The sequence below is a fragment of the Calonectris borealis genome, chromosome W (genome assembly GCF_964195595.1).
Source record: "Calonectris borealis chromosome W, bCalBor7.hap1.2, whole genome shotgun sequence".
In the NCBI taxonomy this organism is placed as follows: Eukaryota; Metazoa; Chordata; class Aves; order Procellariiformes; family Procellariidae; genus Calonectris; species Calonectris borealis.
Window position 1 is genome coordinate 31,921,078 of NC_134351.1, and position 19,965 is coordinate 31,941,042.

General features: G+C 42.5%; 1 protein-coding gene across 1 annotated transcript in view; it reads left to right on the forward strand.

Annotated features, from left to right (window-relative positions):
* The first annotated feature begins 1,086 nt into the window (after window positions 1-1,086).
* Window positions 1,087-19,965, forward strand: part of LOC142074953 (N-alpha-acetyltransferase 35, NatC auxiliary subunit-like) — a 42,397-nt gene continuing 23,518 nt past the window's right edge. The window contains exons 1-8 of the mRNA XM_075135964.1: window positions 1,087-1,210; window positions 2,239-2,269; window positions 3,333-3,489; window positions 4,444-4,449; window positions 5,358-5,525; window positions 6,810-6,876; window positions 16,821-16,864; window positions 17,447-17,625. Coding sequence (XP_074992065.1) covers window positions 1,087-1,210; window positions 2,239-2,269; window positions 3,333-3,489; window positions 4,444-4,449; window positions 5,358-5,525; window positions 6,810-6,876; window positions 16,821-16,864; window positions 17,447-17,625 — 776 coding nt within the window. The remainder of the gene's footprint in view (window positions 1,211-2,238; window positions 2,270-3,332; window positions 3,490-4,443; window positions 4,450-5,357; window positions 5,526-6,809; window positions 6,877-16,820; window positions 16,865-17,446; window positions 17,626-19,965) is intronic.

Sequence of the window (19,965 nt, forward strand, 5' to 3'; positions counted from 1 at the left end):
TCAAAGTTGCTTAATATTGCTGTGGTAATCTTGGTGTTGCTTTATGCTGAAGAAGTTGGAGAAAACGTACTCATTTTCGAAATTTTGTTTTGATATGCTTTGGGCTCATAACAAACTTGTGTGTGGTCAGTTTTATACCTCCCTCTTTTTAATGTAGTGTAAAACACCCCCCAAAAAAATATTGTGATATCTACATCTGTTGTTGTCCTGGTTCCGGCTGGGACAGAGTTAACTTTCTTCCCAGTAGCTTGGGGGGTGTGCTCTGTTTGGGGTTTGGTATGAGAGGAGTGTTGATGGCCCATTGATGCTTTGGTTGTTGCTGGGTGGTGCTTGCACCAGGGAGTTTTTGTTTCTCTTTTCGGCCTCCCATGCCCTGCCACGTGCAGGGGAAGCTGTGGGGGGGGAGCCTAGCCAGGATGGTTGACCCAGCTGGCCAATGGGGTATTCTATACCATGTGACATCATGCTCAGTAGAAAAACCAGTTGGGGGGGGGGGCTCGCCCCCATTTGTGACACGCAGTCGGCAGTTGGTGAGCAGTTGCATTGTGCATCGCCTGCTTTGTATATTCTGTTATTGTTGTTGTTCTCATTGTTACTATTACTGTTCTACTTAGTTTTATTTCAATTATTAAACTGTTTTTATCTCAACCCGGGAGTTTTCCTACTTGTGCCCTCCCGATTCTCTCCCCCATCCTACTGGAGGAGGGGGGGTGAGCGAGCGGCTGTGTGGTGTTTATTTGCTGGCTGGGGTTAAACCATGACAGTTGTAAGGGAGGATTTTTTGAGGTTGTTTCCTGTTTTATTTCAATGTTGACTGCACTTTTTTTTAATGGCTCTCTCTTGCTAAAGTTTTGCTATCCTTGGCTTTTGAGGGTTCATAGCCAAGAAGCTAGTTGTAGGAAAACTGACTAAGAAAATAATATTTTTAAAAATTTTTTTAGGAATAAGTTTTTTTGGGCTGGTTGTACTTAACAATAGCTGTAATCAGATAAGCTTGTTTCCCTTTCTCTCCTCATTATTACAACCCTTTCTGTAACTTGTTCATAATGTGCAGTGTCCTTGATATGGATTTAAAGGTGTAATATCATGATTATGAAAGCTTCAGTAGAAGATGATGATTCGGGATGGGAACTTAGTATACCTGACATGATGCAAGAGAGTAATACAAGCTGGGTAGATATAACCCAGGATTTTGAAGAGGCTTGTAGAGGTGAGTTGTACTACTTGCATTCTGAAGAAAAATTGGAATCTTTTGGAGGACTAAGCATAGTTCTTGAGATCTTTTAGGCAATAGTTTGACCCTGGTTCAAGCTCCACATGAATGGACCAAATTGATTCTGGGTTTGCCTGTATTAAACTTGGGAATGTCAAAAGAACCATGCCTTGCTTCCCCTTCCAGATTATAGAAATATAGATATTTTTCATTCTGTTTTTCTCTTTGCAAAGATTTTCCCCTTCTCTTCTGCTAAACGGAAACCTTGTTCATTTAGGACCCAATGATTTGTTAATTTAATTGGTCAGTGCATCATTTTTAGTCTTTGAAACGAGACTGAGCTTCTGAGATGTAATGCATTCCAGTCACTTGGAAACAGTTGCTCTTCTTTAAACAGTGTCTTTACTAATTAATACTATTATTAGATATTACTTAGTGTTAGTTTACTCTGACAGTGACTTTATTTTTTTAACTGATTTTTATGATTATGCAAGCAGAAAAATAAATATAAACCTGAACTTACTACACGCAATAAGGTAGACAATGATAAACACAATTTCTATATACCACCGAAGGATTACTTTAAATTAATGATATAGGGCTTGTATACCCATGAAGTACAAGTAAAGGCTCCATGAAAAAATAACGAGGAAAACAAGCCTTTCACTAAACACCTCCCCTGGAGAAAAATAAATAAAAATTAGATGTCTGGTTAAAGGAGCCTTAAAACTACCGTCCTGTGTTTCAGGCTATTCAGAAGCTGTTGTTTGGTAATTTTAAAACCCCTTCAACCGCTGGAATAACAGAAAGGAATGAGAAAAGACTGTGAAGAACTGTTTTCTTAGCCTTTCAGTCTTGAAAGCACTTTATAAGTGAAAGCAAATAAAGGTGTAGTAGAAATGTCTGGTCTGCTTTGCACAGCTTGTTCTCTTCTAGCATGAGACAACTTGGTGAGTGATACAACTATCTTGGAAAAATTGCTTTAGAAGGATAATGGTAATTTATCCTGTTCTGTTCCTTTGTAGAACTGAAGTTAGAACTGCTTCACGACAAGCTGTAAGTATGCTATTGGGATAGTTCTGGTTCTTTATGGTTTCTTCTTATATGTATTAATGTTTACTAATGAACAAGTCATGCAGTGCCAACTAAGCTTTTTTAAACTTCTACTTTAAATAAAATAGTCAAAATAATTTGGAATAACATTAATTCTCTGCAGTATATACATGATGCATCTGTATGAATGCTAAATGCTTTTTCATAGTGCCAGTATAACATTACCTTTGCAGTTAATAGATTTAATACAAGCACTAGAATTTTATAGTGTATCTAATCATCAGTTGTGTTGACACTGCTGAACTATTTTACATGGTCGTACTTTTACACACAAAGGCCAGAAAGACTTTAAGGTTTTCATTCAGTTACCTTAAATGTCACCAGCAAGTTTAGGATAAATGGTCCATGTGGTTTAACATAACTCTAAAATGTAATGCTAAAATGGAAACTGAGTGCTCTACAGATCAAGAAAAGTATACTTAAAAAGCACGTGCTAAGATTTTGCTGATTCTTTTTTTTTAAAATACTTTAATCTTGCTTCATTTTAAAAATCAAGTAACTTGTATAGCCACATGGGTATGTTCATCTGCAAAAAGAAAAAATGTTGACTTAAGACTAATAGCTCAGAAAACAGAACCATGTTGTTAAATGCAAACTTGCTTAAAAACACTGGTGCAAGGATGTCACCAAGTAATTATTCAGTCATGCTGCATAATCTCTAAAAAGATGCTATGTCTTAAGCGGTTTATAGATAAAAGCATGCACAGATCTAGTAGCAGGGTATTTGGCTAAGAAGCATTCTTCAGCTTAAAAAACAAACCTATGATTTTTCTCTTACTTTTAGGCATATCTTTTCTTAGATACTTGTTGAGAGAACCTCAGACTCCTGAAAACCATGCCCTCTCAAGATCAATAATGTTTACAAGTCTTAGTTTATTGTTTATAGTAAGAATACAGTGTATTCAGGTTGTTGTCATATGTGTTCTTCTACATTTGTTTATACAAGAAAAAAATATTCATAAACCAAATTATTAAATTTGGAACTTTTTTGTATTGGTGTCCTTAGTTTTGGTCTTTTTGAAGCCATGTCTGCAATTGAAATGATGGATCCCAAGATGGATGCTGGTATGCTTGGAAACCAAGTTAGTAGAAAGGTTCTTAATTTTGAGCAAGCTATCAAGGTTCGTGTGACTTCCCTGGTTTTGCCTTTTCATTGTCTGTGTGTTTAAAAAAAAAAAAGTTTATGCTTAATTGTGCTTAACTGCGATTTGATTAATAAATGTTCTTAATATTTACATAAAATTTTTTTTTTTTTTAATAGTTAAGTAAGAAATAGGCTGTGGTGTTTGCCTTCTTAGTATCCTTGGAATTATCTAGGTTACAAACTCTTCTAGTGAAAAGTACTGTAAAATTGTTAGATATTAATACCTCAAATCCATTTCAGAAATGATGCTATAAGTTGTCCCACGCTTCTCTAAAATGTGTCTTTTATATGAAAATGTTTAGGTTAGCCCCCCTTTCAGCTGAAGGGAAACCAGCTTCTCTACAAAAGCTGTAAATTAACACTTTTTAATGTGACTGTCAGTTCATTAGCATTGAGCAGAAGCCAACTAATTTAACAAAATTATAGGGTAACCATTGACAGTACTGATTAACTTCTGATGCATGGTCAAAATGAACTGGTGAAGAGAGGTTGAAAGACTCTCCATCTGTTACTTTGGGAAAAAAAAGTATACTTGGAGAGGAAAAAATCTTTTTTTGTAATGGTACTTGGAATGGATTAAAAGAGAAGCCTTTGTAAAATAATAGCTGTCTAATTCTTGATGCAGATTTCACTGCTCTTAAGGTTGAATGTTTATGCTTTCAAAATGTTATCCCTTAATCCAGTTTAAAAAAAAAACACCAAACAAACAAAAAAACAAACAAAACTCAAGGAAAAATGATCCACTGAGAAATAATCCACAGAAAATACATACTTCATATTTTAATTTGCATTTATAGGATATGATAAGATGCTGCAATTTTGAGTTTGTTTGTTTTTTTTTAATTCTAAGAAATCATGGGAAAAATGGTAGCATTTTTGAATAATGTAAAAAGGTTATAGAACTTTTTTTTTTTTTGTGTATGATATCTGATTGCCTTTTGTATATTAGGGTTTATCTGTGTGGGAAAGTGAGTGCATAGTAACCTATAGCAATCCATTTCTCATTTTTGTACAGCCGATCTTCACTTTGAGCTTGCAGGGACATTTTGAAGAAAGGAAGTAACTAAATCCTTTTAGAAAGGAAATAGCTAAATTGTCAGTTATTTGCGAATTGTGGTGCTTTTGGTTTTGGGTTGTTTTTTTTTTTTTGCTATATATCTTAATTTCCTCAGTAAATGATATGAAATATGTTCAGATACTCTTTAACATGATATCCATAAAATTTACTTCAATTTGTAAAACATCATTTATTTTATTTGCAAAAAGCCATATAAAGGTCACTGTATATTTGATATGGTATAACATAATTCCTCTTCTTCCCTCTAAAAATATGTTGGGTGTTTTTTTTTTGTTGTTGGTTTTTTTTTTTGACTGGTCACTTTAAAAATCTGATCCTTCTGTGTTTCATGATATTTCAAGATGGAAACCATGTTTTAAATTACTGAAACTTTCCCTGTAGTTCATAGCAGCATGACAGTAATAGAGGGGATTATGAAAAGAAGCTATGAAGTTGTAGAAAAGAACATGCAAAGTATTGCTGAATTGTTTCAAAGCCACGTGCATTTTTGATTCTTTATTTGTATAGAGGAAGTTTACAGATCTGATGGTCTGTTAATGTCACGTCTATGCCACAAAAATTGGAGCTGAACTTTGTGGAGGAGGCTTACCAACCGTGAATTTGATAGTGTTTAGGGTTTAGTAACTTACTGACTTCCACAAATAGAGAACGGTTAAAGGGTGAGAGACCTTTGCCCCTTTTCCATAGATGGAAGGTTGCCATAATACAGACTTCCTTAAAGACTCACTGAAGCAGGGTAAGATGGAAAAAGAATGAGGATATAAAAACTTGGCTCTTGTAAGTAAAGCATTTAATTTTATTTTTCCTAGATAACATGGTTAGAGGGACATTCCTTGGCACAGACAGTATTCACTTGCCTTTATATTCATAATCTAGACTTCATAGAAGATCCTGCTATGAAGGCTTTTGCTCTGGGGATCCTAAAAATCTGCGATATTGCCAGAGAAAAAGTTAACAAAGCAACTGTTTTTGAGGAGGTATGTTTCAGTGTATATCCTGCATTTAAATGTGTAACACTATGTAGACTCCTTAACACACAAAAGTGTATTACAGGAATTTATTACTGTTTGATTTGGAGGGTATTGCAGGAGAAGCAGTGCATCCTCTTAAACTATTAAACTTGATCTCTTTTAAAATGCAGTTTTCTTTGATGAAAATGTTGCATGCTCTTTTCTGTATTTTGCAAGAATATTTGAGCAACATTAAAATATTTTAATTGGGAAAATGCAAAACTTGTTGCTAACCACTTGAAAATAGATTTTTCTGAAGTTTTCTTTTTGTTTAACAACTTTGGATTTTCTACTTTAGATACGCATGATTATATTTTGTCTAAAATGTCCTCTTGATGGAATGAGAATCTGGTTTTCTGTGAACTTAGACATATCACTTCTCACTAACTCTATATCTAAAATTGATTAAATAGTACTTTTCATCCATAGTTCTTGAAACATTTTGACAGGACAATGCTAGATAAGAATTATGATATAACTCTTGAAGTGCCTACTGGCATTAAGGATTTATGCAGACAATAATTGCCCCAAGCTCGATTTATGCAGGAAAGTTACCCAAACCATGGGTGTGTTCAGCTATGCAGAATAAAACTGAACTTCTATTTTATGCTCAGTGTAGTTTTAACCACCCCACCCCACCCCCCTTCTTTAAGCTGTAACCATTTGTTGTGGTTTAACCCGGCAGGCAGCCAAACACCACACAGCTGCTTGCTCACTCCCCCTCCCCCACAGTGGGATGGGGGAGAGAATCAGAAAAAAAAAAAAATCCGTGGATTGAGATAAAGACAGTTTAATAGAACAGAAAAGGAAAGGAAAATAATAATAATAATGATAGAATATACAAAATGAGTGATGCACAACGCAATTGCTCACCACCTGCCAACCCATGCCCAGCCAGACCCCGAGCAGCGATCGCCCCTCCCTGACCAACCCCCAGTTTATATACTGAGCATGACATCATACGGTATGGAATACCCTGTTGGGCAGTTGGGTTAGCTGTCTTGGCTATGCTCCCTCCCAGCTTCTTCTGCACCTGGCAGAGCATGGGAAGCTGAATGTCCTTGAAAAGGGAAAACACTACTTAGCAACAACTAAAGCATTAGTGTGTTATCAACATTCTTCTCATACTAAATCCAAAACACGGCACTATACCACCTACTAGGAAGAAATTTAACTCTATCCCAGCCGAAACCAGGACACTATTACTGTTTATATTTCATAAACATGTGCTTTTCTAACTTTTATTTTTAGGAAGATTTTCAGTCAATGACTTACGGATTTAAAATGGCCAACAGTGTGACAGATCTTAGAGTTACAGGTGCAATTTGTGCTTTGTGTGTGTCTGTCCATTAGTCTTTCTCTTTTGAGCATGTTGGTTATTTTTAACCAAATCTGATGAATCGGTAGGAATCGCAGATGTTAAGTTTTCTCTTAGTCTTATGAAAACTGATGGCTTGGTAAAAAGAGAGACCAAATTATTTTTCTTGGAAGAAAAGGGTTCAGCTGTTTTTTTCTGGGGATTTTTGTTTGCTTCTGTCGTGGTTTACCCTGGCAGGCAGCCAAATACCACGCAGCCGCTCACTCACTCCCCCCACCCCCAGCGGGACAGGGAGACAATCGGAAGGGTAAGAGTGAGAAAAACTCGTGGGTTGAGATGAAGACAGTTTAAGAGAACAGAAAAGGGAAAATAATAATGATAATATACAAAATGAGTGATGCACAATGCAATTGCTCACCACCCGCGCTGACCGATAACCAAGTAGCGATCGCTACTTCCTGGATCACGCCTACCCTTCATATACTGAGCATGACGTCACATGGTATGGAATATCCCATTAGCCAGCTGGGCTGGCTGTCCTGATTATGTTCCCTCCCATCTTGTGTACCTAGCTCAGTCAGTAGGCATGGGAGCTGTCCTTGGACTAGGAGGGCACTTAGCAACAACTGAAAACATCAGGGTGTTATCAACATTCTCCTCATACTAAATCCAAAACACAGCACTAGGAAGAAATTTAACCCTATCCCAGCCGAAACCAGGACAGTATACACCCCTTATTCTATACCATTTACGTCGTGCTTAGGTCTCACATTTTTCAATACATTTCAATTAATCACCACTATCTTTCTTTTTATATATACATATATATATATACGCACACACAGATATCATTCCCTTAGTCTATGGACTATCCCACTAAGATGTCAATTGAGTTCATCTAGTTCATGACTTTGGGCTCCATCTGTCATAACAGTCTTTCAGGGCAGAAGAGATGGTGTGTGGTTTTGGGCTGTTGCATGCTGAAGCCAGTTCTCATTTCGGTACTGCTGCGCTCATCCAGTTCTATCATCGTTGCACTTCGCTCGGTTTCATCGGAGTTAGTTCATTCTTCATTAATCTGGGTGATTTTTACTGCTATACCATTGATAGCAACCATAGAAATAATGATATACAATATCATATCACAACTGACATCATACAATCCAGTTCATTGGCTATTTTCACACAAAATCAAATCCCCTTGAGGTACACACCGGAACTCCCCATCCTTTCACATTACCCACCAAGTGCACCCAGGTCCTTCAGCAAAAGCAATCCCACGAAAGGGTTTTCCCTTGCCAGAGGCAGGAGTAACCCAGACTGTCTTCCCCAGCATATTTCTTATGTGCACGACAGGGACTTGATCTCCATCTACAGTACGTAAAAGTCTTGATTGGGCAGGGCCAGCTCGAATAACAGATCCCCTAGTGTTGACTAACCAGGTGGCTTTTGCTAAAAGTGTATCCCAATGCTTGAATGTCCCACCACCCATTGTTCTCAGCGTAGTCTTTAGCAGTCCATTGTATCGTTCGATTTTCCCAGAGGCTGGTGCATGATAGGGGATGTGATATACCCAACTATCTCCCGTTTAATTTGTTCAAAGGCTTGTTGTTGCTCAGGGCCCCATTTGAAGTCGTTCTTCTTCCGGGTCACTTGATAGAGAGGGCTTACAATCAGGCTGTAATTTGGAATATGCATTCTCCAAAAACCCACAACACCTAAGAAAGCTTGTGTTTCCTTTTTGCGAGTTGGTGGGGACATGGCTGTTATTTTGTTGATCACATCTGTTGGGATCTGACGACGTCCATCTTGCCATTTGATTCCTAAAAACTGGATCTCCTGTGCAGGTCCCTTGACCTTACTTTGGTTTATGGCAAAAGCGGCCTTCAGAAGCATTTGGACTATTCTCTCCCCTTTCTCAAAAAATTCTTCTGCTGTGTTTTCCCATATGATGATGTCATCAATGTATTGCAGGTGTTCTGGAGCCTCACCCTGTTCCAGTGCGGTGTGGATCAGTCCATGGCAAATGGTAGGGCTGTGTTTCCACCCCTGGGGCAGTCGGTTCCAGGTGTACTGGACGCCCCTCCAAGGGAAAGCAACCTGTGGCCTGCACTCTGCCGCCAAAGGGATTGAGAAGAACGCATTAGCGATATCCATTGTGACATAGCACTTGGCTGCCTTTGACTCCAGTTCGTATTGATGTTCTAGCATGTCCGGCACGGCAGCACTCAGTGGCGGCGTGACTTTGTTCAGGCCACGGTAGTCTACTGTTGGTCTCCATTCTCCATTGGACTTTCGCACTGGCCATATGGGACTGTTAAAGGGTGAGCGAGTCTTGCTGATCACTCCTTGGCTCTCCAGTCGATGAATCAGCTCATGGATGGGAATCAGGGAGTCTCGATTGGTGTGATATTGCCGCTGGTGCACTGTTGTGTTAGCAATTGGTACCTGTTGTTCTTCAACCCTCAGCAACCCCACAACAGAAGGGTCCTCTGAGAGACCAGGCAAGGTGGACAGCTGTTTAATTTCCTCTGTGTCCAGGGCAGCTATACCAAAAGCCCACCGGTACCCTTTTGGGTCCTTGAAATACCCTCTCTTGAGGTAGTCTATGCCAAGGATGCACGGAGCCTCTGGGCCAGTCACAATGGGGTGCTTCTGCCACTCATTCCTGGTTAGGCTCACTTCGGCCTCCAATCTCTCACTTCTTGCAAACAGAAGTCCAGAATTTCTTCATTAGAATCCAAAGAAAGGTCAGCCCTTCTACTCTGTCTGGGGAACCGTTCACTGGAAACTGGACCGTCATGAGATGGGTTTTTCCTGCAAACTGGAACAGCATTTTTGCTGGGAGAACCCCCTTGTGTCATTGTTTTTCCTTGCAACTCACGTACCCGTGCCTCTAGAGTGAAGGTAGGTTTTCCATCCCACTTCCTCATGTCCTCTCTGTGGTCACGCAGGTAAAACCACAGGGTGCCCCGTGGTGTGTACTTTCTATATCCTCTCTCTTGAGCAGAAGAACGCTGACTCCTAATGCCTGAGATACTGGTCCATACAGGTGGAGAATAGGACATATCCTCTTTGAAATGCTGGACCTCCCGGGACAGTTTCTCCACAGCCGAGACAAGGGAGGAGGAGACAGTTTCTTCATATTCCCGGAGTCTGCCAACCATGTCATCCACCGTTGGTGTTTCTTCCTCTTTCCAGGACAGTACTGCCAACGAACTGGCATATGACGCTGGTGCACTCCGTACCAACTTCCGCCACATGGGTCGCGTGCACTGGACGTCATCTGGATCTTTGGGCGTTTGGTTGTTGTCCAGGTCACTATAAACCACCTCCACCACGCCTAGTTCTCTCAGGTACTGGATACCTCTCTCCATAGTGGTCCATTTGCCTGGGCGATATATAACATCTTCCTTGAAGGGATACCTTCCCTTCACGCCTGATAGCAGTCGCCTCCAGAGACTGAGGGCCTGTGTCCCTCTTCCAAACGCTTTGTCAATGCCCCCTTCCCTATCAAGGGATCCCAGCTGTTTGGCTTCCTTCCCCTCTAATTCCAGGCTACTGGCCCCATTATCCCAGCATCGGAGTAGCCAGGTAATAATATGCTCGCCTGGACGTCGGCTGAAATCTTTCTGCATATCTCGCAACTCACTCAGGGATAGGGATCGTGTGGTTTCCGTCTCATTTATGAGTTCTTCCTCTTCCTCCTCCCCTCCTCGTGATGGCCCTGCTTTTCCATCATCCCTTTCTAAACGACTTGACTTCCGCTTCCAAGATTTCTTCTTCTGTACATGGGCTACAGATACCGGCAAGGGTTGGACCTCTGGTTCAGCTGTAGTACCCGTCGTGGGGGTTGGAGTAGCCGCAGTGACCGTCACGGGGTTGGAGTAGCCACAGTGCCTGTCGCGGGGGTTGGAGTAGCCGCAGTGACTGTCGTTTTGTCATCAGATCCGGAGACCTTCTCTCCCCCTTGAGGATTCTGAATAGTATTGAACACGGCTCGTCATGCATGGGCCAGGCCCCAGCACGTTGCAGTAATCTGGGTCTCTCTGGAATTGCCAGGGTGACAGCATACGTTTCCCAAACATTTTACTAGTTTTTCAGGATTCTGCACTTGTTCAGGGGTGAAGATCCAAAACATTGGAGGTGACCACTGTCCTAGGCACTTGCCCATAGTATCCCACACACCCTGCCACTCATAACTATAAAGCCTCGGGGTAGATCTCTGGGACGTATTCTTAAATACAAGGCCTGAAACACATTCAGGAGACATAGCAATAGGAACATGCTGGTTTGAACAACCCAAGGATATTCAAAATCCTCAAGAGCTATTGTAATCAGCCTGGAGGAGAAGGGGAAGGTGAAGGAAGCTGTCTCCACTGTAAATTGGCTCTCCAAGGAGAAGGGGTAAAAAGTGTAATTATTAATAGTTTCCAACAGATAGCTCCACGAGAACAGGAATGACGGCAGTGCTGAGTACAGGCTCCTGACCAATAATTTTACCATAACATAAACCAGTGTCACACAGTATAGCAAAGCGATGACCATAATCCATTTCCCCGAGGTGATAAACCCCACATAAATACTGATAGTCAGCAATATAGACAGCCAGTAAGGTGCTACATACCAAAACTCCAAGAAAAGGTCCAACAACTCTGAGAGCAAATAAACCAACATTGTGACCAGCGAGTACTAAACTGATATAATGAATGCTTATAACAAATTTGTTTTAACCCGTTCGGGTCAGATGTGTCGTTATCTCAACCCTTCATGCCCCACGTTGGGTGCCAAAAAGGCCTGTCGTGGTTTAACCTGACAGGCAGCTAAATACCACCAGCCGCTTGCTCACTCCCCCCACCCCCACAGTGGCATGGGGAGAGAATCAGAAGGGTAAGAGTGAGAAAAACATGTGGGTTGAGATAAAGACAGTTTAAGAGAACAGAAAAGGGAGAATAATAATGATAATAATGATAGAATATACAAAATGAGTGATGCACAATGCAATTGCTCACCACCCACGCTGACCGATAACCAAGTAGCGATCGGTACTTCCTGGATCACGCCTACCATTCATATACTGAGCATGACATCACATATATGGAATACCCCATTGGCCAGCTGGGCTAGCTGTCCTGGCTGTGCTCCCTCCTAACGCTTTTTTTGTTTTGTTTTTTTTTTTTCTTAAGCTGAATGTCCTTGAATAGCAGGTTACCTTGCAGCAACTGAAAATATCAGTGTGTTCTCAACATTCTCCTCATACTAAATCCAAAACACAGCACTAGGAAGAAATTTAACTCTATCCCAGCCGAAACCAGGACAGATGGAGAGGAACAAACAGTGGATGAATTGGCTGGCCAACTCCGGCAATAGGAAGAAAGTCTCTTCCTCCCTACGGGCCTGCATCCCGGGACGTCCAGCATCTCAAAGAGGATATGTCCTACTCCCCATCTGCACGGGCCAATATCTCAGCCATTAGGGTAAGCGTCCCTCTACTCAGGAGAGGAGATATCTTGGATACACATCCCGGGGCACCCTGTGGTTTTACCTGCGTGACCACGGAGAGGACATGAGGAAGTGGGATGGAAAACCTACCTTCACTCTAGAGGCACGGGTATGTGAGTTGCAAGGAAAAACAATGACACAAGGGGGTTCTCCCAGGAAAAATGCTGCTCCCGTCTCCAGTGAGCAGTTTCCCAGAAAGAGCAGAAGGGCTGATTCCACTTCCGATCTTAATAAAGGGACTTCTGATTCATACTTACAAGAAGTGGGTAGTGAATACAATGACCAGGACTAGAGGGGCCCTGCCTCCAGCCAGGTGGAGGAAAGGGACAACCGGGTTTACTGGACTGTGTGGATTCGATGGCCTGGCACATCAGACCCACAGGAGTATAAGGCTCTCGTAGACACTGGTGCACAGTGTACCCTGGGGCTATAAAGGGGCAGAACCCATCTGTATTTCTGGAGTGACAGGGGGATCCCAAGAGCTAACTGTATTGGAGGCCGAAGTGAGCCTAACCGGGAATGAGTGGCAGAAGCACCCCATTGAGACTGGCCCAGAGGCTCCGTGCATCCTTGGCATAGACGACCTTAGGAGAGGGTATTTCAAGGACCCAAAAGGGTACCGGTGGGCTTTTGGTATAGCTGCTCTGGAGACGGAGGAAATTAAACAGCTGTCCACCTTGCCCGGTCTCTCAGAGGACCCTTCTGTTGTGGGGTTGCTGAGGGTTGAAGAACAACAGGTACCAATTGCTACAACGGTGCATCGGCGGCAATATCGCACCAACCGAGATTCCCTGATTCCCATCCATAAGCTGATTCGTCAACTGACTGGAGAGCCAAGGAGTGATCAGCAAGACTCGCTCACCCTTTAACAGTTCCATATGGCCAGTGCGAAAGTCCAATGGAGAGTGGAGGCTAACAGTAGACTACCATGGCCTGAACGAAGTCACGCCGCTCTTGAGTGCTGCCGTGCCGGACATGCTAGAACTTCAATACGAACTGGAGTCAAAGGCAGCCAAGTGGTATGCCACAATGGATATCGCTAATGCGTTCTTCTCAATCCCTCTGGCGGCGGAGTGCAGGCCACAGTTTGCTTTCACTTGGAGGGGCGTCCAGTACACCTGGAACCGACTGCCCCAGGGGTGGAAACACAGCCCTACCATTTGCCATGGACTGATCCACACCGCACTGGAACAGGGTGAGGCTCCAGAACACCTGCAATACATTGATGACATCATTGTATGGGGCAGCACAGCAGAAGAAGTTTTTGAGAAAGGGGAGAGAATAGTCCAAATCCTTCTGAAGGCCGGCTTTGCAATAAACCAAAGTAAGGTCAAGGGACCTGCACAGGAGATCCAGTTTTTAGGAGTAAAATGGCAAGATGGACGTCGTCAGATCCCAATGGATGTGATCAACAAAATAACAGCCATGTCCCCACCAGCTAGCAAAAGGGAAACACAAGCTTTCTCAGGCATTGTGGGCTTTTGGAGAATGCATATTCCAGATTACAGCCTGATTGTAATCCTTCTCTATCAAGTGACCCAGAAGAAGAACGACTTCAAATGGGGCCCTGACCAACAACAAGCCTTTGAACAAATTAAACAGGAGATAGTTCATGCAGTAGCCCTTGGGCCAGTCCGGGCAGGACAAGATGTAAAGAATGTGCTCTACACCGCAGCTGGGGAGAATGGCCCTACCTGGAGCCTCTGGCAGAGAGCACCAGGGGAGACTCGAGGTCGACCCTTAGGGTTTTGGAGTCAGGGATACAGAGGATCCGAGGCCCGCTACACTCCAACTGAGAAGGAGATATTGGCAGCATATGAAGCATATGAAGGGGTTCAAGCTGTTTCGGAAGAGGTTGGTACTGAAGCACAGCTCCGCCTGGCACCCCGACTGCCGGTGCTGGGCTGGATGTTCAAAGGGAGGGTCCCCTCTACACATCATGCAACCGATGCTACGTGGAGTAAGTGGGTCGCGCTGATCACACAACGGGCCCGAATAGGAAACCCCAGTCGCCCAGGAATCTTGGAAGTGATCACGAAGGCAAAGATTTCGGAATATCCCCAGAGGAGGAGGTGACGCGTACTGAAGAGGTCCCACTGTATAATAAACTACCAGAAAATGAGAAGCAATATGCCCTGTTCACTGATGGGTCCTGTCGCCTTGTGGGAAAGCATCGGACGTTGAAGGCTGCTGTATGGAGACCTAAACACCAAGTTGCAGAAACTGCTGAAGGAGAAGGTGAATCGAGCCAGTTTGCAGAGGTGAAAGCCATCCAGCTGGCCTTGGACATTGCTGAACGAGAAAAATGGCCAGTGCTCTATCTCTATACTGACTCATGGATGGTGGCAAATGCCCTGTGGGGGTGGTTGCAGCAATGGAAGCAGAACAACTGGCAGCGCAGAGGTAAACCTATCTGGGCTGCCGCACTGTGGCAAGATATTGCTGCCCGGGTAGAGAACCCGGTTGTAAAAGTACGTCACGTAGATGCTCACGTACCCAAGAGTCGGGCCACTGAAGAACATCAAAACAACCAGCAGGTGGACCAGGCTGCTAAGATTGACGTGGCTCAGGTGGATCTGGACTGGCAACATAAGGGTGAATTATTTATAGCATGGTGGGCCCATTACACCTCAGGTCATCAAGGAAGAGATGCAACATATAGATGGGCTCGTGATCGAGGGGTGGACTTGACCATGGACGCTATCGCACAGGTTATCCATGAATGTGAAACGTGCGCTGCAATCAAGCAAGCCAAGCGAGTAAAGCCTCTCTGGTATGGAGGACGATGGTTGAAATATAAATATGGGGAGGCCTGGCAGACGGATTATATCACACTCCCACAAACCCACCAAGGCAAGCGCTATGTGCTCACCATGGTGGAAGCAACCACCGGATGGTTAGAAACATATCCCATGCCCCATGCCACCACCTGGAACACCATCCTGGGCCTTGAAAAGCAAGTCCTATGGTGACATGGCACCCCAGAAAGAATTGAGTCAGACAACGGGACTCATTTCCGAAACACCCTCATAGACACATGGGCCAAAGAGCATGGCATTGAGTGGATCTATCACATCCCCTACCATGCACCAGCCTCTGGGAAAATCGAACGATACAACGGACTGCTAAAGACTACAGTGAGAACAATGGGTGGTGGGACATTGTCCTGGTTCCGGCTGGGACAGAGTTAACTTTCTTCCCAGTAGCTGTTGGGGGTGTGCTGTGTTTTGTTTTTGGTATGTGAGGAGCATTGATGGCCCATTGATGCTTTGGTTGTTGCTGGATGGTGCTTGTACCGGGGACTTTTTTTTCTTTTCGGCCTCCCATGCCCTACCAAGTGCAGGGGAAGCTGTGGCGGGGGGAGCCTAGCCAGGATGGTTGACCCAGCTGGCCAATGGGGTATTCTATACCATGTGACATCATGCCCAGTATAAAAACCGGGGCGGGGGGGGGGGCTCGCCCCATTCGTGACACGCAGTTGGCGGTCGTTGAGCAGTTGCATTGTGCATTGCCCCCTTTGTATATTCTGCTATTGTTGTTGTTGTTATCATTGTTATTATTACTGTTCTACTTTGTTTTATTTCAATTATTAAACTGTTTTTATCTCAACCCGGGAGCTTTCCTACTTGTGCCCTCCCGATTCTCTCCCCCATCCCACCGGAGGGTGGGGGTGAGTAAGCGGCTGTGTGGGGTTTATTTGCTGGCTGGGATTAAACCACGACACCTAGGCAGGAGTCCAGCAAACCCTTTGTCCATTATATTTTCTTACCATAGTGGAGCACATAGTATTAGGTTCTAGATGAATGAAGCAACTCCTCTGTTTGTCTTCCCTAAAATCTTTAGGGTAAGGATTCCTAAAATTCTGACCAGGGAGTCTATAGGATGCATCCAAGGACTTCTTGTTACATCTATTGAGCTATTGCATTTTTAGATTAATTTTGTTGAGTAAGTAGACTGAGAGTCCTCTGTGGTGTCTGTAATCCAATGCTAATTCCATTCCTTGCACTGTCCTTCTTGTAACTGTCAATCTGTATAATGTAAGCAGAGAGGTGAATGAGCCTTCTTTACAAAACACTTGTAAAAACTCAGAATAACATTTAGCAATTTATATTGTAAAGTAAGTAGCTCTTAAATATGTGCTCCAACTGGTTTTGAACATTGCTCTGGAATAGGTGTTGAAAGAGCAGGGAGAAAGGTACATTTCCACTTGCTGGAAATGTATTTCTCTGGCAGTAAGGGTATGAAATAAGAAAATACTTTCCAAGTTGTGCATGATAAGTAGAACATTAGAGGAACTTGGGTGTGTGGAGGAGGGTGTTGGTTTTGTGTGCTCCAGGTTTGGTTGAGAGTTTGTTGCAGTGCTGTAGCTGAGACACACTGTGAGGGGTTGGGGGTGGGGGGAACACACACATGACACAGACGACTCATCCCCCTCGTAACAGGTTTTATGGATGATGTGTTCAGGACTATTGACAATATTCCAACTGTGGGAGACTTCATATCTTCCATACAGTTACTTTTTGAGACTGAATAGGTCTTACCAATACTTTAGCTTCTCTGGTGGGCCACAGTATGATTCTTGTTTTACCAAGCTTGTAATTTTTTTTTTTAATCTATGTGCAATGGAAAAAAGGTTATACATTGCTGCTGTAGCAAAATGTATAACATCTTGTTAGGGTTTTTGAGGTTTCCAGTACTCGCGTGACTGCTATCGGACAATACTTCTTAAAATGAAAGATTTCAATAAAACTAACGCTATTGCTGGTCAATAAAATTATCTTCCTGTATTACTGTATAGAATATTTGTTCAGCTGAATTGATTTCTAGTCATATGAATAACCTGTAGTAATTGATTCAGTGTTGTGACAGTTCTAGGCTAGAAAGGGTGACAATATCTGGAAAAAAATAATTTTGTCTTTTTTAATCTGGAGCATGGGTTTACTTAACAGAAATAGAATACAAATTGTGTCAGATTTTATTTCTGGCAGAACTTGAATGCTGTCTCAGCTATATGTTCTTTCCTGTCTGTTACTGAATAGTTGATTTTGCTCTTTTTTTTTTTTTGTAGGCAGAGAAAGTAGATGCAGCACTTCATAGTATGTTACTGAAGCATGAACCACAAAGGCAACATTTGGCTTGCTTGGGCACCAGGGTCCTTTATAATAACCTTCGTATTATGATACAGTATCTTCTGAGTGGCTTTGAGTTGGAACTTTACAGTATGCATGAATATTACTACATATATTGGTAAGAGGATGTTTTATTGAAAGCTATTGGGGAAGGGGTGTTCCCACGGAGCTCTAGTTGCAAATATTTAGAAGAGAGACTGCAACTACTTATTTCTAATCTCAAACTTGCTCAACACATTATTTAGTCAAAATACATTCTTTTCCACTTTATTTTTCATAATAGATGGCTTGGTCCAAAAGAGAAATAACGTTAGATGGTTCGCTTTTAATTCAGCATTTAAAAAATCAGTGTTGAATTTTTCTATGTTAAAGTGCTTCTGTACCTTGTTTTCTTTTTATGAAGCTACTAATAAACTACGAGGTAAGCTGTCATCAATTGTATTTGAAAGATTAGACCAGCTTAAAAGACTTGAATTTCAGCGAATCTTTTTTCCTTATGTACCGAAAGCTTAATTTCACTGTGCTTCAAATAATGTTTCTACATTGTTTCATCAGTGGATTAAACACTGAGTGGGAAAAATAATATTCTAGATAATTGCTAGAAGATGGCAATATTTATAAATAATATACTATTTTTACATGTCCATATTCCCCCACATTTTATTAAAATCACTCTTAATCAGAACTGTCTTCTCAAATGTTTTTATCTCCTTCCTGAGTGAAGAAAAAAAAAGAGGAAATCTGCAAATGAAACTTACATCATTATTTCTCAGTAACTTTTTCCTGAATTATGACTGTTTATGAAGCATTATTTCTTAATGTGCTTCAGATATGCAATTTTTCCACTTCCTTATTCCCTTTCCTTTTAATTTGAAGTCAGGCTAGATATTTATTGCAGGACCTACTGACACTCAGTAGGAAATCTCTCTTAAAGAATTCTTAAATTTTTCTCTTGGATCCACATGCAGTTCTTAAAGATTTAATGTTCCTGTGGGCTTGGCACTTTGATGTGATAATTCATGGTTTAATAATGATTAAAATAGATCAATATTAACCTTGTTTCCCTAAACAGTAACTCATAACAAAACTAGAAAAATAGAATTAAGATAGTACCTCTTTAAAAGAATGCTTGTTTTGCTTGGGAGGGGGAGGAGGAATTCTAGAAAAATTTGATCCTATTATGGGTTTTGAAAAAGTAAAAAGCTTGCATACTGTCATAGTTTAACCCCAGCTGGCAACTGAGCACCACACAGCCACTCGCTCACTGCCCCGCAGTGGGATGGGGGAGAGAATCGGAAGGGTAAAAGTGAGAAAACTCGTGGGTTGAGATAAAGACAGTTTAATAGGGAAAGCAAAAGCTGCGTGCACAAGCAAAGCAAAACAAGGAATTCATTCACTACTTCCCATTGGCAGGCAGGTGCTCAGCCATCTCCAGGAAAGCAGGGCTCCATCACGCGTAACGGTTACTTGGGAAGACAAACGCCATCACTCCAAACATCCCCCCCTTCCTCCTTCTTCGCCCAGCCTTATATGCTGAGCATGACGTCATATGGTATGGAATACCCCGTTGGCCAGTTGGGTTAGCTGTCCTGGCTATGCTCCCTCCCAGCTTCTTGTGCACCTGGCAGAGCATGGGAGCTGTCCTTGGACTAGGAGGGTACTTAGCAACAACTGAAAACATCAGTGTGTTATCAACATTCTTCTCATACTAAATCCAAAACACAGCACTACACCAACTACTAGGAAGAAAATTAACTCTATCCCAGCTGAAACCAGGACAGCATCCACCCCTTATTCCATACCATTTACGTCATGCTCAGGTCCCACACTATGCAATACATTCTCATTACCCACCACCCCCCTTCCCATCCTTTGATATAATACACAGATATCATCCCCTTAGTCTATGGACCACCCCTGTGAAATGTCCATAAAATATCCATAAATGTCCACAAAATGTCCACTGCATTCATTTAGTCCATGACTTAGGGTTCCGTCTGTTACGGTGGTCACTGAGGTCAGGAGAGGTGGTGTGTTGCGTGGAGTTATTGGGCACCAAAGCCGGCTCAGGTCGGGTCACTGCTGCACTTGCACTGCTGCTTGTGAGGCTTGTCCTCCATTGGTTCAGGTGGTTCCTGCTATAGTAATTCTTATAACATGCAACTCAAATCATGGGTTACAACAATTTAAAGGTATTTCCATTACAATCTCCACCCCTGGTCCCTTTGGACCAGACCATAGGGCTTAACGTTGCAATGAACTCCTCCCCTTGCCCCTGCTCCGGCTTGGACTTATCCACAGACTGCAGTCCCTTAGGGGTGTACCTGCTCCAAGTGGAGCCTTACCTATGAGCCACAGTCTCTCCAGGGGTATACCTGCTGTGGCACAGGCTTATCCACAGCCACAGTCGCTTCGAGGTGCACTGGCTCCAGCGTGGCCTTCTCCATGGGCCACAGTC